Genomic DNA, 25,535 nt, shown 5'->3' on the forward strand with positions numbered 1-25,535 from the left:
ATAGGGCTATAAATGTAGGTAATGAGAGAAACAGAGGATATGAAAAATCTGTAGAATGTATGTCATGTAATGGAGGTTCTGGTGCCTCGAAACCAGCTATCTTTCTTCTTAAAAAAAATAAAAAATAAAAATAAAAATAAAAATAAAAAAATGTTACGAACTTAGATCAGAGAACAAGAAAAAAAACAGAGTTCTAAGAAGAAGAAGAAGAAGAAGAAGAAGAAGAAGAAAAGATTCTTGAATTACAGAAAATTGAAGAAAGATAGCTGGTTTCGAGGCACCAGAACCTCCATTACATGACATACATTCTACAGATTTTTCATATCCTCTGTTTCTCTCATTACCTACATTTATAGCCCTATGAATAACCTCAACTGTCTAAACTACTTTCTAACAACTCTAACTGAATTAGTTACTCAATCTCTTAGCCTTGCAGGCAATACTCTTATTTCTATCGCTGACTCTTCTTGCTGATTGTGAATCTTGCTGGCTCGTTACACATACCCTAATTTCTCAGAAGCTATGAGAATTTGCTCCAGAAAACTTCACTTTTCAAAGCTTTTTATTTATTTAAATGAGTCAGTGTACTGTTCAAAACTGCTTCAGAAAACTTCACTTTTCAAAGTTTTTTTTTCTTTCAAATGAGTCTGAACCATTCAAAACTTGTTGAGAGTTTTTCAAACATTCGGCAATTGTTAAAATCAGTTGTTTGAAATCACTAGGAAGGATTTGTTATTAAATGCTCTGCTGCTTTTCAGCTGGAAAAATGAGAAAAACACCAACAAGGAGGGAGTTCGCTGTGAGCTATTGTATAATGTCTAGGTTCCCATTAGCTCTTGCAAAAAAATACTTTGCCTTGTGCATATGTGCAACACATTTACATGTTTATTTTATGGGAAGATGAAAATGTTTATGTTAGCAATTTTCATATAATCCATGGCTAAGATGCCGAACTTTGTGCACTGCAGCTGGTCCTTGGTGGTCCGGATCCAGAATGAATGGTTGGCTCTTTGCCTTCAGCATTTTTTGTAGCAGCTAAGGCGGATTGTGTTTTCCAGTTCCCAAACACCTATTTTCTAGTTCCCAAATTACCCTGACTTTTGCTTAATGGCAATGGACATTGTATGTTTTTTTTTGGTCAGGTAAACCTTAATTCTTGATTTGGGGGAGGAGTGATGCCTTTATTATCATGTTGATTTGGCCATACAATGCAAATGTTACCTTTCAAAAAAATCCAAACCATGTTTGTCAACCTTGAAAAAGAATGTTTCAGGTGAAACCTGGTGCTCTGATACCGTGATAAAATGAGTAGGTTTTTTACTTATAAAGGATTCATTTAGCCGACCCCAACTAGTTTGGGACAAAGGCTTTGTTATATTGAGTTTATTACACCCAAAGGATTAGAATAAATCATCAACGCTGTGATGAGGTGAGGGTCAAGACTCAACAGGGCTATCCATAACAGCAACTACATTCCACGGAAGATGCTCGTAAACATAATAGATTTTGGTTTAGACTTTAGAGAAGGACTACACCAAAAGTCACTTTTACCATTAATGGTGAAAGGCAAATTTTTGGCTTTTTCCCATGAAAATGGCAAAACTACGGTTTTGCCATAATCATCCGATCAAGGTGATCTCGGTACCATTTTGACGGCCTTATGGTTACGGTTTAGATCAACGGATGTGATTGCGTAAATGAGGCAGAAGTGGGGCCTAAGTAACTTTTAGGGAGGATCGTAAAAGTAACTTTGTTTTTTCCTTTGATTAGGGCAATGATAAATTCGCACCCATTGTATGATAATTCGCTCCCTTTGAACTTGAATTATGGGGCATACTTTTAACGATTTTTTGACGTCAATTTACGTTCCAGGGGTGCGAATTATCCCACAGCAGGTGCGAATTTATCATGGCCCTCGATTTAATACAGTTCCAGAATTTTTGTTGGTGGGGTGTGCATTCGTTCCGATCAATATGCACAGTGATTTTCGTTCCGATCAGTATGCACATTGAAAACTGAATAGGAGAATCTCTCTCTCTCTCTCTCTCATGGAATCGATGGGATGAATTTTTCACATTCTCCTCTTTGAACGAAGCCTTCGAGCGAGGTGAGGACAAGTGTGGGAATGTGGAAATTACAGGCATCCCTTTTAGGAGGAGACGAAGAACGTCAAGATGATTTCTTGGATGATTTCAATGGCTCCTGTCCACTGTCTCCATTACAGGTCTGTGCAAAGAAACCTCTATGGAAATTATTGTTCTATTTAAGTTTGCAATCTAGGTTTTCTATCTCACTTTATTTAATTCATGCCTTTTTATCTTTTATAATATGGGCATTTCCCTTTCTCCCTTATAATTTCTAGGCTAGTGTCATTTTTTACTTTTTTTTTTGCTTGTCTTTTGAACAGAGACTGTACGGATTTGCCGGGTGTTTGGCGGCTGGTCTGGCTTGTATGCTTTTGGTATGAGTGAATATTCAAAATAATCTTTTGATTTATTTTGTGTAATTTTGTCTTATTTGATTCTGACTTTGATGGGTTGATGCTGGTCCAGAAGGGTGTTATTTATAGGAATGTTTTATTTAGTTTTCTTCATATTTTATTTAATTTTTCTTCATATTCTTGATGCTGAAAATTCTTCAAATTTATGTCAAATTAGTGAGATTTCTTGGTTTTCTGATTTTAAAATTGAATGGTGATAAGAAATAGCATAGAATGCGCTAGAAAGAAGCAATAAGGCCAAACATTATTACTTACACATTCAAAACCTTTGTTTCCATTTCTATTTGTAGTCACATTATTTGATGCATACTTAGAGGAAGTTCTTTGGGGTGACTAGATTTGTTTGAATCCTTCTGCTACTGGTGAATATACCTTTTAATCTTCTCATTCTATGACGTATTGACTTTGATTTTGATGGGTCAATACCGGTTCATTAATTCGTTCTGAGGTAGTTGTTTTACATTTTCTCAAGGTCTGGTTATCAAGTTCACTTGCTTAAGATAGAATAGATATGCTAGAAAGACGCACTAAATTGTTTTCTAGTAATTCTTGTTGATGGGTTTGCAATTTGGGAAATTTTGTTAAGAGTTTGAGTGTTCTAGTAGAATAACTTTTGAGATGATATCTGTCAGAGTGATGTACTTTTTTTTTCATCAGTTATTTGATGGACATTTGCTTTTCTACTTCTCTAGTGTTTCTTTTGTGGCATGGAATTTGGACACATTGAATTTTTGATGGGATATCCTCCATTTCGTCCTCTTTAGCCAAATTTTTACCACCTATGGATTTGAATCTTCTTTTTTCATCATCTGTTAGGTCTGATTTTGCCTGTATTAGATTCTGAAAAAAGAAAAGATTTTTTAAGCTAAAAATTGTGTTGTTACTTGTTGAAAAGTCATGTGTGGCTACACAACATGTGATATTTGTTTTCTTTATCTTCTTTTTTGCAGTCATTGGTTGTTTTTGCCAGACCCATCAAGTTTGCAATAATATTTACCTTCGGAAACCTATTGGCAATTGGAAGGTACTTCATTGGTCTAATTGTATTGAGACATTGCATACTTTTAATTTATCTTTCTTTCTTGGTTAAATGTTTATTTGAATTGTATTAAGACCAGGGATTACATTTGTGGAAGCTTTTTCTTAATAAAAAGTGCATATTTTTGTGTGCATACCCCAAATGACTTTCTTGGATACATTCAGGTCATCCTTTCAATTGTTTGCTTTTCCTTTTAGAATTTCATTGGTTTGGATTAATACTTTTAAGGACTCTTTAGTCTTTAGTCTTCTTCTATCTGTTTTCATGTTCTTCCTGTTTGCATATCATCTCAAGTTTTTAACACCTCAACTTTGATTCTGGATGACAGCACAGCTTTTCTTATCGGTCCAGGACAACAAATAAGAATGATGCTTGATACTGTTCGTATTTATGCAACAGCTATATACGTAGGGAGTGTTATTCTTGCACTTGTTTGTGCTCTTTTGGTAAGTTTTGGTGCTTCCAATGCACACACAGAACTACTTATGCCTATTTGGATGGTGGTTTTTTTATTTTATTTTCTGGAAATGGTTGTAATTCAAGATAGGCTTCTCCTAGGAAAACTATCTTGGGTTATCTTTGTCGTTTCATTTTCTAGATACCATTGGATTTTGAGATCTTTGGTTTTTTACTTGCTCCTCTTATGTCTTGCAGATTCATAGCAAGATCCTAACGATAATCGCAATTATATGTGAGATCTGTGCTCTTATTTGGTAAGCACCTTTTCCTATGCATACCATTACACCAGTAATTAAATTGTTGTAAAATTTGAGAGTATGGGCGGAGTCATTATATTATATGGAAAATAGTTTTTCTGTAGTCATGGAAGAGGTTTCAATTTTTTTGTGCCTAGGACCAATCCAATTACTTGGCTTAAAAAGGATTGAGTCTCATAGATAGGGGTGTAAACGAGCCGAGGCTCGTTAAGCTCAAAAGCTAGGCTCGGCTCGGCTCGGTCAGGCTCGCGAGCCTTATCGAGCTCGGGTTATATTAAATACACACCCCTCATCTTCCCCGGACAGCCCTATCTAGTGTAATTTGACTACTCTTTTTACACAACGGGGGGTGGTCCAAGTACCAAATGGGGTTCCAAAAAAGAAGTGACATATTTTGCCTCCCCCTTTCACTCCTTGGACAACCCTTTTAGTGTATATATTAATATATAATATATATATTTAAATATATTAAATTCTTAACGAGCCTTAACGAGCCGAGCCTGGCCTAACTCGGGCTCGGCTCGTTAAGCTTAACAAGCCTGGCCAGCTGGCTCGGCTCGGCTCGTTAAGGATTCGAGCCGAGCTCGAGCGAGCTTCTGAGCCCGAGCCAAAATTGACACCCTTACTCATAGACAAACAAATGCCTTATTGAAAGACACATTGTCATCTTTGCAAAAGCTATGGTTATGGCTCCCATCCATGAATTAGAGTTGTGGCATACGTGCCTTTCTTTTTTCCTCTTCATGAGGAGATCCTTTTATAGTAGCTAAGAGTGTCAACGGGTCCACTTCGGATCGGATTCACCTATGTCTTAGGCACGATCCATTCAAATCCCTTATCGATCATATCATATTAGGAGTGTTTTTCGGATCCTAATTTCTATGTCTCGATCATGATCCATTTCAAATCATACCATCCATCGGAGTGTCCTAGTAGGTCCTACTTACATTGTACAGGGTTAAAATTTGCCTAAGTGGACGAGGACGAGAGCGAGGGCGCGCGACAAAGGCGAGGGCGAGCCACAACAGGTGGGGTGCAGTGGTTATGGACTTAGGGCAGGTCAGTGGTTAGAGAAGGAATAGAAGATGGTGACTCGAGACTTGAGAGAGATGAATGACAAAATGCTGAAGCGGGGTTGTGTTGGAGTCTCTGGAGAAATTTGATTTTCTTCCCCCTTGATGTTGGCGTTTCTTTAATTGTATAGTTTATTTCTTTTTGTAATCTCTGACCATCTCGGTCTTTTTTAATGAATTTCACCATTCAAAAAAAAAAATGACAAAATGCTGAAAATAGGAATCGTTTGAAAAAATGCATATGCCTTATTTTTACTAAAATGCCGCTGAAACATTACTTAATGTTATAAAAATTGTAGGGTATTTTCATAAAATAGTATTGTAAAATCGGATTTAGGTCTGTCGAAGGTTTTGTTAGTTGTTTGGATCTGATCGGAAATAATTTCGGATCCTATGATAGGGATCTGAAACGTGTCCTTGGATCCTGGTAATATGTCTAGATCTTGTCCGTTTAAGTTCAGATTCGGATGGTCTTTTTTGTTAATTACCAATTTCTTCAATTGTTAAAAATAACAGAGCTGTTTCTTTCCATATAATTGCATGCGTAGAACTGAATAGCCTAAACTGCTTTTTCGTTTGGACTAAAAATGATCCGGCATCTTTTTTTTTTGAAATGGAAAAATGATCCGGTATCTTGTAAAACGACCAATGAATCTTAGAAATTGAGTAATCAACTGTAACCTGAAGAAATCCGGACAGGCTTGTGTTAGTCTAATTTGATTATTGCAATAACCACCAAAGCAACATTCCATTGGGTGAACATATATTCAAGTTTTCAGAACTTTCAGTTCCTTGATTATCTACACAAGATATGGTTGTCTATCCGGACAGGCAGTAACTTGATTACTGCTAATAACCAGCAAAATTTTCAATCCTTGATTTTTGTGGGACATAGTTCAGGATACTGCCATTTTGTCAGCTATACTTTTTGGGAGATGATATTTTCAGTTTTCACTCCCCCTGCATTGCGAGCACGCTCCCCTTCTAACGTGATTTGACATGAAAAGGGGCAACTTTAATGCTTTTTGACGTCAAATCACGTTATGATGGAGGCGCATTCGTAATGCGGGGGCGGGGGATGAAAATATCTTCGCCCTACTTTTTTTGTTCTTAGTTTTCTTAGAGATTGACACCATTATCTAATACCTTCTGATACAAAACATGAATATTGACTTTAGACTGCAATTCATATAAAACTTTACCTATTAGTCACATGCTAGCAATCTAGGTACGGCATAATGTGTAATGTGCTTATTTGATGAGAAACCATGTCCTTGTATCGGAATCTTAAACACATTCTCACTTGTTTGATAGCATTGCTTGACATTCAACACCCTTTATTAGGTAATGCCTTGTTTCTTGTTTCTTTCCTTTCCACTGAAGTAATACATCACGTGAGTTAAAACCCTACGATTGAGCTTTGGTCATCTTGGAAGCTTTACCCAGTTTTCTATATGGGTATACACAAACTATTAAACTTGGCCTAGAGAAGATGATTCCCAAAAAGATGATTCCCAATTTTTTTGAATATTCACGGAATCTTCATTGATGAAAGAAAGGAGAAGAAACCAAAAAAAAAAACGGAGAAGAAACAATGCTCAATCGAGATGATCATACCATGGCAACATAACAAGACAGCACCTCAGATATAAGCTACAAGTAAGATCCACTAAGACCTATAAAACTTTAACATATGGTCTCTAAGTACAATATTTCTAGTAGATACTCTCTCGTTTTCTAGTCTATCATCCTCCGCATTAGGTTGCCATAAAATGGCTGAAATGAATGTATTGTCCTTCAAGCATATCTAGCACTTCTTCGATACGTCTGCAAGTTTCCAACGAAAACCACCCTCTCTATATAATCCATCTGATCACATTTAGAGCCACCTTCGATATACAATACATCATCTAAGAAAGGCTATTCGATATACAATACATAAGGAGTCCAACTCCTAAAAGAGCTAAAGCTTCTGCTTCAGTAGATTTCTTTTCTCCCACCAGGCCATCAAAGGTAAGATGAACCTCATCATTTCCATCTTTAGTGATACCTCCTATACCTGCTTGCCTCTCCCAACTTGGGCCATCAAAATTTATTTTTATACTTCTCATTGGTGGTGGTTTCCACCCGGTAACAACCTTTCTTTTTGGAACAGTACAACACAAGAAGTATCTCCATTTTCTCCTAATCTTAGACACTTGCTCACCCTTAAATAAGCCTATTCCTTTTGCTTCCTTCTATGACCATATCATCTCATTTTCTTTTGTTTTTCAAGTCATCTTTCTGGCACGGATCATGCATTTAGCTACCAGATCTCGTTGATAGTAAACTTTCTCACTGGCTGTGGCTAGGGCTGCAAATGAACCGAGCTGGATCACGAACATGTTTGGGTTCGGCTCAGTAAAAGCTCGGCTCGGGCTCGTTCGTTTACTAAACGAGCCGAACCCAAGCCCAAAAATTAGGCTCGTCAAATAAATGAGCCGAACTCGAGCTTTGTATAGTTCGGCTTGGACAAGCTCGTGAACTTTTTAGGCTCGGTTCATAAAGCCGGGCCGAGCTTTAAAGCTCGGATTATGTTCGTTATATCACTATATATATAAATATTATATATAAATATATTATATATATATATTACTTAATGGTATTTATTTGATGTGTTTACTAAACGAGCTGAACCCGAACCCAACCAAGCTTGAGCCTGAGTCGGCTCGGCTCATTAAAAGCTTGGCTTGGGTGCGTTCGTTTACTAAATGAGCCGAGCTCGAGCTTTGTTGAATTTTGGCGAGCCGAACACGAGCCCAAAAAAAAATCTCGTCACGAACACGAGCCAAGCCTCAAACTAAGCGAGCCGAGCACGAACACCCCAATGTTCGGCTCGGCTTGGCTCGTTTGCAGCCCTATCTGTGGCCTTCTTGTCTGCTGTCTTCTATGTCCATTGTTACTTTTTCAGTGGATGCAACTGCCGGCAACAACCTCCCAAGTCCCCAGCAACAAATGCTGGAGGATATCTTCTCATAGGTACTAGTTGAAGCTTCTTTCGTACAGTGGGGTCTGAATTAGGATATTTTTAATGGTAATTTTAATTTAGTTCTTGACAAAAAATAATGGATATTGATTGAAATAAACTTTTTGGGTGTTAGAATATCACTGTGCCGAAATTGTGCAAAAGGGTATCTAGGGGTAAGTACGCACTTGATTATGACAGAAGGGGATGATTCCGACACAGAAAAAGTTTGCTGTGAATCTTCTTAGTAGGTTTCATACGTTAAATTGGAAGCATATTGCAACTCCTGCAGTCTATAATAAGAAGGCTAGCAGACAAGGTGGAGAAAAGGTGGTAGATCCCTGATGTACAGGACTATGGTTAGTACACTTGACCTTTACACCCTGACATCACTTATGAAGCGAGTCAAGTGTGTCAGTTTATGCATAATTTAACACGCTGCTAAAAGAATCATGAGTTATTTTATAGGAACCATGACTCATGATCTGTTATATGGTCCTAGTCAAAAGAAAGAGGTAAAATTGGTTGGATTCTCATATGAGGATTAGGTAGGAGATCATCGTACCAGGAGATCTGTTATATAGGTATTGTGCTATTGTGAATATCTACTTGGTTTCGTAGAACAGTAAGAAAGCAACTACGGGTTGGAAGATCTAGTGTGGAAGCAGTACATAGAGGTAAGAAAGCAACTACCGGTTGGAAGATCTAGTGTGGAAGCAAAATATAGAGCCATCACTTCTACTATAGAGATGATGTGTCAGAAGATAGATATGCTTTCGAGAGGATAATGCAAACTATATCGTGATAACCAAAGGGCAATTAAATTATCACAAAAACCAGTGTTTCACTCCAAAACGAAGCACAGAAAATTTGATTTCCACTTTGTCAAAGAAAGTAGCAAGTGGTGAGATATCTCGACTCTTTGTTCCAAGTAAAGAATAGCAGATATTTTTCCGAAAGACCTTAAGAGTGGTCATCATATCCATATATCTGACCAGCTTAACACGTTCAGTTCAAAGACGTAATACAAATAGCATCGAACTGCAGATGTAAACAAATAGCAGCGAACAGAATAACGAAAATCTGACATTTGTATATCAAATTCACTGTAAAAATTTTGTCCATACAGCAACAAATTTATAAGACTCCACTTACTGAATTTCTTACAGTAGCAACTCCTGACTTAGTAATATAAGAAAAAGAGCTGCCAAAATAAAATCAAGATAGTATATCCTAAAAAAGGTGAAATGTTACACAAACTGACCCAACTAGGATGGATCCTAAAATCAATTAAATTCATCAAAATTTCCAGTAAATATAAGCAGCCTGAAGTCCTAATTTTCGTTGTGCTCACACCCTGTAATGCTAAACTTTTATTCTGGTAGTTATTTAATTAGGAATGCTAAACTTGGGAAGCTTACTTAGATTTTCACCTTAATCATATACTTTGTCTAGGTTATTTTGGAATACTATATTTCTCTAGTATTTTATAGAGGTAAACCACCAAAGTAACACTAAACTGATGAGTGTGTATCATCGGCCAACTCCTGATGTGCGAGAGTCAGAAAGGTTCACAACAGTTTGACCTCACCCCGTGTCAACTTGACTGGAACTCCAAGCTGGATATTTGAGTTCGCTGACCAACTTTGGACACGCGCGCGCACGTACACACTTTGTCTGCTTTTCTCATCTTATAGCAGTATACACTAAAGCTTATCACCATAGGGATCAATGGGACGGTATCAATATAGATAGGTTATTAACTTATTTAGGGAGCCGACCCCAACTAGTTTGGGACAAAGGCTTAGTTGAGTTGAGTTGAGTATCAACTTATTTAGGGAGAAATTCCTAGAGTTTAATGGTCATTTTAATTAAGTGTAAAAGCTATTTCATTTGGATGAGGCAATCTAGCTATGCTTATTTTGTCGAGGAGGCATACCAATGGTTATATCATTTAATGCGACACCCTACCTATGGGACTTGGAAATTGTTATTAAATAATTACTTACAGAGGTTATTAACTTGGGGCCGAAGTCTGTAGTTGGGACTAGTGTTTTTCTCTTAAGATAGCTAGGTCATAAAGTATCCACTTAGACAGGTTTTACAGTAAGTCACAAGTGCAGATTGAATTTTAGTATTCATTATTGTTTCTTGCAGAGATCTATTTTCATATTATCTGATGATATATACTTCAATATTTCCCTTTTTTTTCCCCTTTCATGTATTCAAGCTTTAGTGATGAGACTTGAAACTAACACTGCTGTGAATATGTTTGAGCTATTTCAGGTACAGTTTAAGTTACATTCCTTTTGCTCGCAATATGGTTTCAGAACTACTTGTAAGATTATGTGACACTGAGATATAGTCCAATGGTGGTATCTGAGGATGATCTTGTTGTTGCTGAAACTTCCCGATTCTGTGTGGATTGCTAAAAGTCTTACCAAAACCTTTCTTCTTCATCATCTTCTTCTTTTTTTGTGGCTTTGGGTGAGGCGTTCTTTGGTTGAGTTGGGTTTTGTGGGCTTTGAGAGGAACTATTGTGTGCGAGTTCTACAGAGGGGCATGGACAATTGTATTTTATGGTCTTTTTTTTTTTCTTTTCCTAATTCTTATTGCATTCTTTTTCATTTCTTTGGGTCTTTAATGTGGACATGTATGTGTAATTGAGACCATTGATCCTGTAAAACATCACGAGGCGACCTGTTAACTAACCAACTTCTCCAAAGCTTAAGCTATTGGAGAAAGGCGTTATTTATCTTTTATACTTTAACACTCCCCCGCACGTGTGGCCCACTTGGCAAACACGTGGCACATGTGGTCCTACTTTGGGCCGGAGAATATCTTTTATACTTGAACATTCCATCTGTGAGATTAAAACCTACAAAAATAAATAGTTTAGCTTTTCTTAGTGGAATCCAACACGAGATTTTGATGCGGAAGCATTAGGATCATCCGATCAAGGTGGGGTTGACAAATCAAAGGTCAGATCAAAGGATGTGGTGGCACCTAGAAAGTGGCTGTTAGGAAAGAGTGTAACAGATCACCTAGTAGTTTTGCAGTAACACACGCACACAAATTCAAAACAATGTCGTGTATTATTGTGATAAATTGTATTCAAACACTTTTCTTGGTTACTCTTCTTTCAAATCATGCGGTTGTTGCATAGTGTTGGGATCCAGTACATAATGCATATGGTTTTGGTCTTCTTAAGCATGCTTACCTACCTAAGAAAGTGACCTTACTTATAATTTTTTCCTGAATGGTAGCCAAAATTTTATCGGAAAAACAAAGCTAAAGAACCTCGACAGAGATGCCAAACAACTTATATTGTTGGCTCTTTTTTGGTAGGTAAGATTGGGTTTAGGAGGAGCCTTTCTTGTTTACTAGTTGATGGGAGACCTTTAGCTGGTGGTGTTTTTTTTTTTATCATATAATCTCTATAATCTCTTGCCATGTGGATCGAGGAAAAATTAAATTCCAAGGAGAAATCATTCCAGACTCTTTTGAGGTCGAAATTTTCCTACAGAACGGGCAAAGCTTTTTATTATGGAATTTTTTTTTATCAAAATCGAGCTAGCCAAATGCTAAAAACCTCATTTCCATGGAAATTATTTTTCCAAGAAAATTTTCTTTGCATCATTCACTGCATTTAAGAACAAAACCTTCTGCTGTAATCAAATTTATGATTCTCAACCCTCCATTTACCTCCTTAACGATGGTTTTTCTCTGAACCTTTTAAGCATATCTGGACCGTCCATTGGAAGGACTTAAACATATTCAGTGGTTTTTCTCTGAACCTTTTAAGTTTTAAGCATATCTGGACCGTCCATTGGAAGGACTTAAACATATTCAGTACGGGAAATTGGTTGATATTTTTTCAACTGTTCATTTGCAGTCCTGAGGCTGAAAATGCTTTTTCTCCAATTGGTGTGATTTTTTCTCATGGTGGGCCCTATGGGATGAATAATACCAAGACCAAGAATAAAACGTGTTGGTGCACCTACCTCCCCTCATATATCGTACCGGAAACTTCAGAAACAAAACGTATCGGTTCACTTCTAAGTTCTAAAAGTTCAGTTACGACACAACAGCCTTAACATTTGGGGACCAAACTATCTTTTATACATATATACTAGTGGTATTGGGCCATGCTATGCATGGGTGTAAAATAAATGGGAGTGGAAATATAATATTTTAATGGAAAAGACAAACATATGGGGGTGGAAGCATCATTTCCCTTTTTATTGTTGAAGGGTTACCATCCTTGTACCAGTGGGAAGTGTCCCTGAATGGAGGGACTGACTGTGGGGTCGAATTTCCATAGGACTTGTTTGATTTAGAGATGACATGTAAACGGTACAAGGAAAGTGGACTTTGAGGCGTGCACGAAACACTTTCCTTGAGGCTTTATTCGCTCTCACTTGTTTTTACAAATTTGCTACGAGATTATGTGAATAAATAATTCGAATATATGGCAAAATGCTTTCATAACAGAGAGAATGTTAAAGAGATTAAGAAACTCAAATTCTGAGTTTGTTAGTTTTTGTTTTTTTTTTTTTTTTAAATTAGGATACCACACCCTCTATTTATAGAAGTGAAAAAATCTATCTGGAACGGATACATCGTTTAAAGAGTAGATACATCCTTTTAGAATGGTTACACTCTTTCAAGAATGGTTATACCCTTTCAAGGATAAACACACCGGATGAACACACCCTTTCAAGAATTGACATACCCACCCTTTCAAGGATGGACACCATTTCAACTAATGCCATTCCAAATTAATGCCTCCTTTGAAAAAGATGCCTTTTCAAACAAACATTTTCAAAAATTCCAACATTGTTAGTTGGTTTATTTATTGAGGCTACCAACCATAGCACCTGATAGGTTTTTTTTCTTGACTGAATTGTCAATTTTCTAGAGCAGATTATAGAAACTTTTCTTTTATAGTTTGCTTTCTTATTTTTTCTTCATGCTAATCAAAAGATCTGGACAAAACTCAACTCAACTAAGCCTTTGTCCCAGACTAGTTGGGGTCGGCTAATGAATCCTTTAGAAAATTTTCATGAAGAAGGTGAAATAATCTCTCGGCTCAAAATTGACCAAGTCTACTCTTGACACTAGTTGGGTTCATCTACATGGATCATTTTCTTTCATTCTATCCTATCAAGGTTATGTTCTCTGTCATGTTCCTAGTCCTCAAGTCTTTCCTCACCGTTTCTACCCGAGTTGTTTTCTTGGGTAGAAAATTTAATTAATGGCGAAAATTTAATTAAGGGCCTGTTTGGATACCTCATATTTTGTATTTGGATTCGGAATTGAATTTTGAATACAAAATGAATAGATCCGCCAGCTCACGTTGAATGAGACAGAGAGGGAAGGGAGTACTTCCTATTGGAGGGGAGAGATTGAGGAGCAAAGAGGGTGAAGGAAACTTCCAGATATGTGGATTTCCAATTACTTATTTCCACAACATATTTGGAAATCTAATTTTTTTCACTGTCAGTCACTGATTTAGAAATTAAATGATTTGATCCACATCCAAATCACAACAAAAAAAGGGCAGCAAATGTGAGAAATCAAAATCAAAATCTTCTCGGCATCCAAACGGGCCTAAGTTCGTTTGGACAAAAAATGCATGATTTAGTAATTAGGTTCTTTTGTCAATTTTTATTATCTCATAACTCGGTTCTCCATTTTACATAACTTTTCAATCTTCTATAAAAAGGATGCCATTCTCACTAACCTCAGTTTCTAAGTTCCACAAAGCATCTGGTCTTCTTTATGTTTCTCTTTCACCCATGCAGATTGTTTGAGCCAAAAGCCCTTTCATTTCACCAAGAGACAGATTCCATTTGGTTTAAATAGCAGTCAACAATTAGTTTTATCTGAACCTATCTTTGTGAATAATTCTGAAATCCTGCCCTTCTCTGTTGTAGCTCACCATTAAGTAATGGCATGTGAACTTTGTAAGAAGACATAGAGAAAGAGAAATGGGATTTTTGGTTTAAGGGGTTGTTCGCCAATAATCCAAGAATTGAAGTCTATACGACAAAATTCAAAGCTGAAAACTGAATCAACTTTGCAGATCATTGTAATATACTAAAAACTTTGGCACCAAACGCCATCTATGTAATTGCATCATTGTGGGGACTTTGGTATTTTGTTTCCTTTCTTATTTTTTTTTAAAACTTTGTTTATAAGATATTTTCTAGAAAAATTCAAAAGTGAAGAGTGGCATTGCAAAAACCCATCCACAAGAACTGAAAAATGCAAAATTAAAGAAATGATATAATGCAGTTGGGTGATGTGGATCTAATGGGACATTTTTAACCTTTGTTGCAAGGACTTTCATTTTATTATTCCTCTTTTTTAATAGATTTGTTTCATCCCATTAAGAAGAGAATTGTTAACCTACACATGTAGTCACATCGTTGCATTGATTATTCAACCAAACAAGGACCTTGTCCACTTCGATATGGAACAAGTGGACACAATACTAATTGGAACTAGAAAACTTATTAATGCTTAAGCATTCCAAATTCGTCTAGTCCTTGGTAATTAGCAAAATGCTAAAAAGACTGGCGGCTAGGCTCGTTCCTAACTAACACTTTCTTGGCTCTCCTTGTGCCATGTCCATCTGATCAGATCCGCTCATCCAACCGGAGACTACAACTCAAGCCAGATGCCATTAAGTAGGGCTGCAACAGGGTCGGGTTGGGTCGAGTTTTTCAAAACCCTAGCCCAACCCTGGATCCCATTATCTCGGCCCTGACCCTAAGTCAGGGCCGAAAAACCTCAACCCATGGCCCGCCCTACAAGGCTCAGTGCTGGTCCTGGCCCGCCCTGATTGGCCCTGATTGGACAGGGCCGGGCCTAATTGACCCTAGTGCAAATACCTGTTAAGAGTGCCAAAAATAAAGCAACCACTTATCATATAGAACAAAATGATCAATAAATAGAGAAAGGAAACAAAATAAGACATTATGAATTCAACAACATGACGGGCAACAGAGACAATTAATAATAATAATCTAAAGAAACCTCAATCCAAGATAAGAGAAAACATTAGCAAAAGAAACATGCATGGATGGTTCAATTCTATAATAGAAAACTTAGGGTCGGCCGGGTCAGGGTACCCGAGGCATTAACCCAGAACCCAACCCGACTTGAGTCAAGGTCTAAAAAAATGAACCCTGACCCGCCCTCAGGGTTGGAAAATCCAGCCCTGGCCTTGTTCGAGCTCAGGACGGGTCAGGGCTGACAGGGCGAGACTTGCACCCCTACTATTAAGAATACCTTGATTGGATGAATTTATAAGGTCCTTGATCCGTTAAGCCTCTTTTAGGGTTCTAATGGAAAAAGCTAAACTGGTTATTTAATTAGTTCATTATCATACATATGGAAGATCTGTTCGATATGGGACGAAAACCATGCGGGTTGCCGCATTATGTTCTACAAGATAAACGGTCTAGATTGCACAATTATGTCCTCATGTGAGACCTTAGAATTGATTGTCATCGTGGAGCCAGAGATATCATCTAAGCAAGTAGTTCTCTTGTCATCATCATCAAGTAGACGAGGCAGGCCGACGATGCAAACTATATAAAATCACTTAAAAATTTAATGATAAAAGGCTACTGATATCGGCACTACCATGTTTTGATAATTTCACTAACTCACCCGGGCTTTTACTATTTAATTAGCTTGTGATAGCTTTTTTGAGAATTGTGATAACATCTGAAAGCTGGTTAAATAGTAAGAGACAAGGTGAGTTAGTGCAATTGTTAGAACATGGTAGCGGGGATATCAACAGCCTAAAAGAGTCATCATAATATAAGCTCCATAATAGATAGATGCCAATTGCATTTTCTTATATTATTTCCTCTCTGGTCACTTTTCCTTGTTTATTCAGCTCTTAAGTTCATACTGATTTAAATAAATCAAGTCTACTATGTTAAAACTAGGAGCGGAATTTTCAAAGGAGTTCCTGAGAGAGAGAGAGAGAGAGAGAGAGAGAGAGAGAGAGAGAGAGAGAGAGAGAGAGAGAGAGAGAGAGAGAGAGTACTTCTTCACTTTGATATTTTAATCTTCGATAGAAGATATGGTACAGGTTTTATTTTTTAATAAACAAGCTATCTCCTAAGTTTCTGTTTAGACCACACCGACTAGGTTCGGACACGCGTAATTTACTACATGTTGATGAATTAAGGGCATCCGGGCATGTTTGGTATTTTGGGTCAAAGAGGGACCAAATTATAATATCGGTGAAACTCACCATTTTTTCCTACTTGAGATTTTAGGGGAATGCTTCATTTGGGAGCGACCTAATTGTACAATTTGGGAATATTTGCAATCTAGGAGGGACCAAATTACAATATTGGTGACATTCACCCTTGTTTCTTACATGTCATTCTAGGGGAATGCTTCATTTGGGAGCGACATCATTGTACAATCTAGAGAATTTTTTATTTTTTATTGGTAACGAAGGGTGTCCCCACCCCCCTTCGGGGGTATGACTATTTCCCTACGAATGCGCGCAATCACCCGGAAACCACGCGCATTGGGTAAGCAAGGGGGGGTTCGAACGCTCGTCACTGGGGAGCAAACCCATGACTTTACGCCAAAGAGCCACACCCTTCCGGGTTCAATCTAGGGAATTTAGCAATCGAAAAGGGACCAAATTACAATATCGGTGAAACAAACCCTAAATTTTCAATGGCTCAAAAATGATGCTAATCATGATTAGCTTGATTTTGTGCCATAGGGGATCCAAGTCTAGGTCTATAAAATGTACGGTTCGGATTACTATGACAACTTTCTAAATCAGGAAACATTGCATCACGTAATAGAAGATATAATTTCATGTGAAATCCTCTCTTTGTTCTTGTTCCGGTTTTGTATTTGACCATCTCGGTCATCTTTCCTTTTATAATATGATCCGACATTCAAAAAAAAAAATTTTATGTGATATCTTGTCTAGTGAATGTCCGATTTATTCCTTAATCTAAATTTTAATTTAAGAATTTTTTTTACATATGATTATTTGTGAATGCTGGTTATAATAATTTAAAAATGATACATCTAATGACCTCCAAATCTCAGTAACCATTTTGCAAAAATAATGAACTTAAAATACTTTCCTTAGCAAAAGAGAACCCATTTTGGAGACCTCCAAAGATGCCCTTAAATATACAAAGACGAAATTAAGAATTTATAAATGAGGAGTGAAAATAAAGAGATGTGTCATTATTAAAACAAGGGAGTGCGAACATCAGTTTCTTTTACTTAATAAATTATTTTGGTGCACATAAAGTTGAGTAAGGTAACACGTCCAAACTATTACTTTCTGTCGCTATGGACTATGACACTGGGGGCCACTGTATTTGAGAGTCGTCCCCAGTATCTCTTGTCGCTTCTAAGTGTGAGATGAATTTCTTTGTCATTGGTAGTATATAGTGGGCCCCGTTCAGGCATCATTGCACAGGAAGTGATACATTCGCCTTCTTTTCTTCCCCGGGACACTATACTCGGGGTGGCCTGGGAAAAAGGGGGTGAACATATCATTTCCCGACATTGATTATATAAAAAGATTGTAGATACCTGATGTATCTAAAGTATCTAACAATAGATTTGATGCATTCACCATATGTTATATTGTTAATTTGTTATTATTTAGATCTTAAAAAGGAAAGCTTGTAATATTTTTTAATTGTAGACAAGTGCGTGTATCTTACCTTTCAAATTTGAACAAAGCCAAAATATATTGTAGCATATTATATTAGAATAAAATGAGAAGTTTGTAAGCTCACTTACAACTACCTTCATGTTGTCACTTATTTAATTGAGTAAATTAAGTTAATTTTTTTTTAATTTTTTTTAAATATAATAAAACCATCTTGTTCTTGTACCCTAAAATGTAAATAACCCAAATACTTACAAGAAAGAAAGATGAGAAAGAAACTCTTTTTTTTTTTTAAAATTTTAGATAGGGAAATTTTATTCTTTGTTTACCAACCCCATCACGCGATCTCCTCACTTACCGCCTTCTTAAATCTCTCACTCATATGCCCTTCTCTCACCTTGGAAAACAAAGATGATTAAAAAAAAGGGTTTGTAAACAAGGGATTTGCTAGGCAATTTCATCGATAGCCGTTAAAAAATAGGTTTGTAAACAAGTGTTTAATAAAGTGAGGAACACTTGAACTATTTTTAAATGTGAAGTGTCACCTTTGGAGTGGTACTTGTTTGGCCTTTGTTTTCTATCTTGTTTCAACTTGGGATTTGCTAGCGTCCATCGCAAAAGGCATTTCGCAGATGTTCTGTCGCATGTTACACCAGTCACCTCGTGAATGATGACAAAATTTGCTGAAAAGTGAGCCTCTGTGGCTGGTTTGACATGTGACAGACCATCTGCGAAACATATGACAAACAATCTGCAAAATGCCTTTTGCAATGGATGTTAGAAAATCGTTTTCAACTTTGTTAAGGGCATTTCCGACACAGGGTAAAAGTTCTTTTTTTAAAAAAAAAGCCAATATCTAATAGGTTTGCAATTTTCGTTTAAAGTGGGATTTTTTTTTTTAATTTCGTAAAAAAAAATCATGAAAAAGGGAACATTGTTTTAAGCAATAAAACCCACATCCAAAGATTTTGTGCGCAGATAATATTCCTAACATGATAAAAACATGGGAAACGATGTATTCGCCTACTTTTCTTTCGCGGGCCACTCCCTTGTAGTGTAAAAAGAGTCGTCATAAATACATTGGGTGGCTCCGGAGGAGAAAATGGAGTGAATATATCACTTCCTTACAAAAATTAAGCATTATAAAATGTCATCATCGGTAAGGGTGTCAATTTTGGCTCGGGCTCGGAAGCTCACTCGAGCTCGAATCCTTAACGAGCCGAGCCGAGCCCGAGTTAGGCCATGCTCGGCTCGGCTCGGCTCGTTAGGGCTCGTCATGTCAACATCATCTGCAAAAACGTATTGCGTATCAAACGGTTGTGAAAAATCGAAAATTAATTTTTCCCATAATTGTCATAACTTTTAACATTTTTTGGTATTTTTTTCTTAATTGTCATAACTTACTGCCTTTTCTTGGTAATTTTTCATTTTAAACGCTAATTTACTTTTTGTTTGTAATGATTACTTTTTTTTTCTTATTTGCTTTTGCTACCAACCTTTGCCATGTGCGAAACTTTATAACCCAAGCTCGATAAAGCTCGCGAGCGGCTCGCGAGCCTGGCCGAGCCTAACCGAGCTGAGCCTTTGAGCTTAACAAGCCGAGCCGAGCCTGGCCAAGCTCGGCTCGGCTCGGCTCGTTTACACCCCTAATCATCGGCAAGACTCAAATGATAAGCTGATTATTGGAAATTTTCAAAACTTGCAAAATTGAAATATAACATGGGTTGGAGTTAAATGCCATTCTCAAAGGAATCCTCCTCGCTAATGCTAAGCGGATCGATTCTATCTGGATTGAAGTAAATTCTCTTATGGCAGTAAACGCCATTAAAGGGATCTACAAATGTCCTTGGAGGAAATTCACAACTTTGACACAGATCATGGAAGCTCTAGCTAAGTTTTTGCATTGGGAAATCACTCACATTTGGAGAGAAGCAAACTCTGTTGTGGATTTCCTCTCCAAACCTTGCTGTCCGTGCAAAGGGGAAGATATCCATCCCCCCTACTCTTCCTCAAAATCGTACTGCTCTCATTGTAAATGACTCCTCTGGTCATAGCTATACTCGATTGTAAGTCCCTCTTTTATTTTCTAATTTCTGGTAGGGGTCTTGCCTAACCCCAGCTTACCGACCCAAAAAAAAAACATAGAGAAAAATGAATAATTCACAAGTTATTCGTGATTAAATTTTCATTTTTTACCCTCTTTCGATAGGAGTGTAATAGGAAATAAAATATGCACTCCATTGTTTTGGTAATGACTCTCCTCACTTTTATTAAACAAAATTTTGACGGGTTTTTGATTGCTTTTGGGGAACTTCAACTGCAACATACACTAACAAGTAGTTAGAAAAGGGTAAAAATAAAGAAAGGAATGTCTTCATTAAAACAAGTGGATGCAAATATGTTATTCCTAAATGCTACTTGTCAATTTCCAACTGGTGTACGTACGAGTCATCCTCGAGAAAAACTCCCAGATAATAATCGACCTTTAATTTGGGTTAGTCTTTGGTGGGTTGATACACATCACATCCATTGGGAAAGTGAGATTTCGAGAACAAAAACATATGAAAAGGGAGTTCACAAACTTTGAATCGAATAAAGGCAGAACAAATGCACTTCACGTTTGGTATTTTTTATTCTTACTTTCAAGTTTCAACAGCAATAATGCAATAATGTAATCTTTAATGAGAAACCCAAATCTCAACTCAACTCAACAAAGCCTTCGTTCCAAACTAGTTGGGGACCCACAAACTCAAATATCTATTGAAATATGCTTAAGCAAAGCATTTAAGAACTAACACCGGCCATTTATTCACAAAATACCCCAACTATTAGGTTGAGAATTTCTCACTCTACATATACCGTTTATTCTATAACGCATCCCTCTATTAATTCACGATCTTATTCTGCGAATGCTCTCAGGGGTCACACTTTAGATATTTACATCAGAATGCGAATCTGCAACATGTGCAGAATTATACCTTTCATAGTTCCCAGAATGCCAACTTTCATAGTTCATAACAGTTATTCATGTCACTTTTACGATCAGTTGTGAAAGGAAATGTTTGGGGTCATGTAGGAGGGGGGGGGGGGGGGGGGGGGGGGGGGGGGGGGGGGACATATATGAAATCAGGACCATTGATCTTGAGATATCCCCCATTGTCTTGGTCCCATCTCGAATGAACTGACATCTGATGCATAAGATAAAGGACAAAAATTATAGAGGCTGATGGATCAAGGGCCTAGATCATCCGATCATGGTGTCTCAATGGCAATTGGAGTTGTGGTTGCCATTCGGATCAATTGATCGGATCACTTGAAAGAGGCAGATGTAGGGGCCAGAAAGTGTCTTTTAGGACGTAGCATGAAAGTGAGTTTCTTTTTAGCATTTCCCCCAGTTCCCAGATGCCCATGCTCTGTTTGGATGCCAGGTTTTTTTTTTTTTCCTGGGATTTATGTGGGTAAAGGTAGGAGACAAAAGAGGGGACAAGCATTAATTAGAGAAAGATATTATGATGAGTGGAGAGAGAGGGTAGAGAGAGAAAGAGAGAACACCCTTTTCAAGACAAAATTTTACTGATGTCAACAAGAAAAAGCTGATGTGACCACTAAACCTTTACCCACATAAATCCTGGGAACCAAACAAACCCAGCAACCAAACAGAGCAAAGCAACTTATTTACACCAATTTTTCCTGAAATGACCCCACCCTTTTTTATTCCAAAATGTTATTTATACCCTTTATTATTGAAGTACCCCCGTCCATCCTGGTACAAATTTGCAACCTTATTTATACCCTTTAATCATGTTTATGGGGGCGTGCATCTCATTTTCCTTTTGCTACTGTGCATGGACTCTTGCAGACGTGAATGTGATCCATCAAAAGAAAGAGAACGGAATCCATGTAATAATGTCTGCTAGGGAAAGGAAGATAATTACTCCGCAAAGGAGAAGAGAACTTCTAATCTCTTGGAACAAACACTGATAACATGATTATGATTCTCCACCTACCAGACCCCTTTGAGTACAAGTCGTGGGTCCCTTGAATTATTGACTTGAACTGGAGTTTGAATGCAACCTCACTTTGAGAGAGTTAATTAATAATAACCAATGACAAGGACCAAGAAGACTTTAGGCTTTTAGGAAAACTTTAAGGGGGCATTTGGATCTAGGGAAAAAAATAATGGAAAGTACTTTTTTTTTTTTGAAATAGTTAGATTTTTATTGCTAAAGAGAAGGGCCTGATCAAGGCAGCTAAGGGGTCAATTACAAAGACAGATACAAAATAGCCAAATGAACAAACTGGAGGCTACCTCACGGGGGAAGAAAATCAAAGAAATTCGAGGTACCTTCCCGAGCAAGACAACCCACCTCTTCATTTGGGGACCTCCTTACATGATGATAAATAAGCGTATGGCCTTCAACCCTATCTAAAATCTCATAAAAAATCACTAAAAAACGCCACGGAGAATAAGAACAGCCCTCCAATTATCTTATGACATTCAAGGAATCTCCTTCCACTATAAGGTTGCTCATTTCTGTATCCGACACCCGTCTTAGGCCTTGGAGAATTGCTGTCACTCTCGCTAATCTTTGATTCCAATGGGTCCAAAGAATGCCCATTTAGTGTCATATCTTAAGAGACCTTAGATACCTGATTCCAATGGGTCCAAATAATGCCCATGTTGGGGGGGGGGTCGCTCTACTTTGCACTATTTGCAAAGATGGTCTTCTAGTTTGACAATTTGCAAATAGAGTAATCAGGTTAGAAATTTGCAAATAAGGTTATGCCATCAATTTGTGACCAAAATACTCAGGGAAGATTTTTTTTGGGAAGCGATACATTTGCCACTTTTGAACACCAGGAACACCCTCTGTCACGTACATCGCAATCAGGGGCATTGTATTTTTGTGACATTAAGTACAACAACCCCTCTTTAGTCATTGATACACTCACAGGGGTTTTCCGGTAATGAAAAGGGGTGGATATATCACTTTTGTCTCACAAAAGCCGATAATGTCCGTACAGATTAAAAGATGAAAATTACCTGATAAAAGACCAAAATACACTTGATACTCAAATGATAGAGTTTTTATATGGTGGGGCCTACAATTTTACACGTCATGTGTTTGATGGGGTGGGCCCATTTTTTTTTACACCAATGCGTGAGAAAGCCATCATGTATTGGATTGACATTCCCCCCACCCACTCCGGAATTTTGGTAGGTAAGCTGGGATTGATCTTCTCGAGGAATAAAGATTCTTACTAGAGGCTCAACCCCACATTGTTATCTTGATTAGTTATATATAGAGTAGCTTTTTTGGACGTGTAAATGAGTACAACAAGTTGGAGTATATATAAAACAAAGGGAGGGGGACCATTATGAAAACAAGGGAGTGCTACTATTTTTAGAGGAGAAAATGAAGTCTTCGACGGGAACAGATTGTTAAAGTATAAATATTAAATAACGCCTTCTCCAAGAACTTAAGCTGTTGGAGTAATTGGTAGTTTCACATGGAATAGAGCCAAAGGAGTTCAAACCTCTTTTATAGCAAAAACCCATATTCAATGGCCGAACCCAAAAAAGAGGAGCCGCATGTGCCACGTGTAAGTCAACCCTAGAAAGAGGGGCCACACGTGAGGGGGAGTTCTAAAAGAGTAGATAACACCATCTCCATCAGCAGCTTAAGCTTTTGGACTAACTAGTTGTTTCGCATGGTATCAGAGCAAAAGTCCTTAGTTCAAACCTCCTTTATGTTAAAACTCCACATACAATGGTTAACCTAAAAGTGGGGCCACATGTGCCACGTGTAAGCCAACCCAAAAAAAAGGGGTCACACATGAGGGGGAGCGTTAAACTATAAAAGATTAAATAATTGGAGTAATTGGTTTTTTCACACAGGTTCCACACTAGTAAAGAAAAGGAAGGAGTACGGAAGTGAGATGGAAGCAGAAAGGTGAGAAGATGGCATTGAGAAAATTATTTCTCTCATTAGTTTTATTATGAAATGGAGGTATAGAAAGAGATGGGATTTGGTGGCCATGTGTGTTCACTAGAGGTGACAGGTTGTAGAAACGCTCATGTAACCTAACAAGTTAAATGGGGACCACTGAGACTACTGATAGATACTTTCGGGTGTAACTCATCCACTCAAGATTTGTAAGGGTATGAAACCTTCATTTTCAGTCGGACATTGTTAATTGGATTTTATCACAATCTTTTAACCTTTACAGTTAATTTTTTGAATGTATTGAGTGCTGTGTTTCATCTTTCTTTATGATACTACAACTCAGCTCAACTAAACTCAACAAAGCCTTCGTCCCAAACTAGTTGGGGTCGTTCTTTATGATACTAGAATGGCCAAAAAGGGTGGAGGAAAGGATTCAGTACCAGATTCACCATGCTTTACATTCTATGAAGGTACAAAAATAAGTCAAGTTTCCTCGAATGTAGAAAGTCAAGAACAATAGTATAGAGGTAGATGAAGGAATAGTCAAGTGTCCTCGAATGTTCAAATCCCAGCTTACCCGCCAAAGAAAAGTGAACCCAAATGTAACTACTGCAAAAATATACCCAGAAAGGTAGAAGAAAGAAGAGTCATATGTCTTCAAATGTAAATAGTCCAAAAATAATGCTAGAAATGTACAGGGACGTCTGGATCGTTTGGATTCAGAGTTCATTTTGAGTCTGCATCATGATTCATTTCGACCCCTACCTTCCTTCATAGTATACTAGGTCCCACTCATGTTGGACACATTTGGAGCTTAGGATTAGAGGAGTGGAGATGTAAGAAATGAGAGAGATGGGAATTGTCATAAAAACAAGCAGAAGAAAATGACATGTTGTTTGTCATTTTTAGTACAATTTTTAAATATTATGAAAATGGGGCAGTGATAAATTCACCCCCTTGAAAGAAGAATACACCCCGTATTTCTGTTAAAGGGGGCGTATTCTTCTTTTTACAGGGGTGCATTCTTCTTTCAAGGCGTGAATTTATCACTGCCCAAATACCCTGCTGAATTGAAATAAATGAATGAAAATATGAAGGGAGGGTACGTTTGTACATCGTCGCCCTACATTTGGACCTAGGACGTTTATCTGATTTTGGGGCTGATTAAGTTATGGGATCCAATTGATGTGCCCAAATCTTGTCCATTTAGGGCCCGTTTGGATGCCGAGAAGATTTTGATTTGGATTTCTCACATTTGCAACCTTTTTGCATTGTAATTTGGATCGGATCAAATTCTTGGATTTCTAATTCCTTATATTTCTAAGTTTTCTGGGTAAATAAGAAATTGGATATCCATAGATCTGGGAGCTAGGAAGTACCCCCTCTCCCCTCCATTAGGAAGTACCCCTTTCCCTCTCTCTCTCCCTCTACATGAGCTGCTGGATCTATTCAATTTCTATTCAAAACTCAATTCCAAACCCAAATACAAAATGGGAGGTATCCAAACGGGCCCTTAACGTTTAGATCCTTTGGATCCATTGGACCGTCTAAGTCCATTGGCACCCATAGA

At 37.6% G+C, this 25,535-nt stretch overlaps 1 protein-coding gene across 1 annotated transcript; it reads left to right on the forward strand.

The window, feature by feature from the left end:
• Positions 1–1,419: 1,419 nt before the first annotated feature.
• Positions 1,420–11,043, forward strand: LOC143859990 (Got1/Sft2-like vescicle transport protein family). The gene is made up of 6 exons (XM_077370490.1): positions 1,420–2,224; positions 2,408–2,461; positions 3,451–3,524; positions 3,868–3,985; positions 4,194–4,252; positions 10,619–11,043. The coding sequence occupies exons 1-6, from the start codon at positions 2,126–2,128 to the stop codon at positions 10,695–10,697; spliced, it is 483 nt and encodes a 160-aa protein (XP_077226605.1). The 5' UTR covers positions 1,420–2,125; the 3' UTR covers positions 10,698–11,043.
• The last annotated feature ends 14,492 nt before the right edge of the window (positions 11,044–25,535 follow it).

Source organism: Tasmannia lanceolata, unplaced genomic scaffold (assembly GCF_043159265.1).
Source record: "Tasmannia lanceolata isolate RefF3 unplaced genomic scaffold, GAP_Taslan_0.1 ptg000037l, whole genome shotgun sequence".
NCBI classification, from domain to species: domain Eukaryota; kingdom Viridiplantae; phylum Streptophyta; class Magnoliopsida; order Canellales; family Winteraceae; genus Tasmannia; species Tasmannia lanceolata.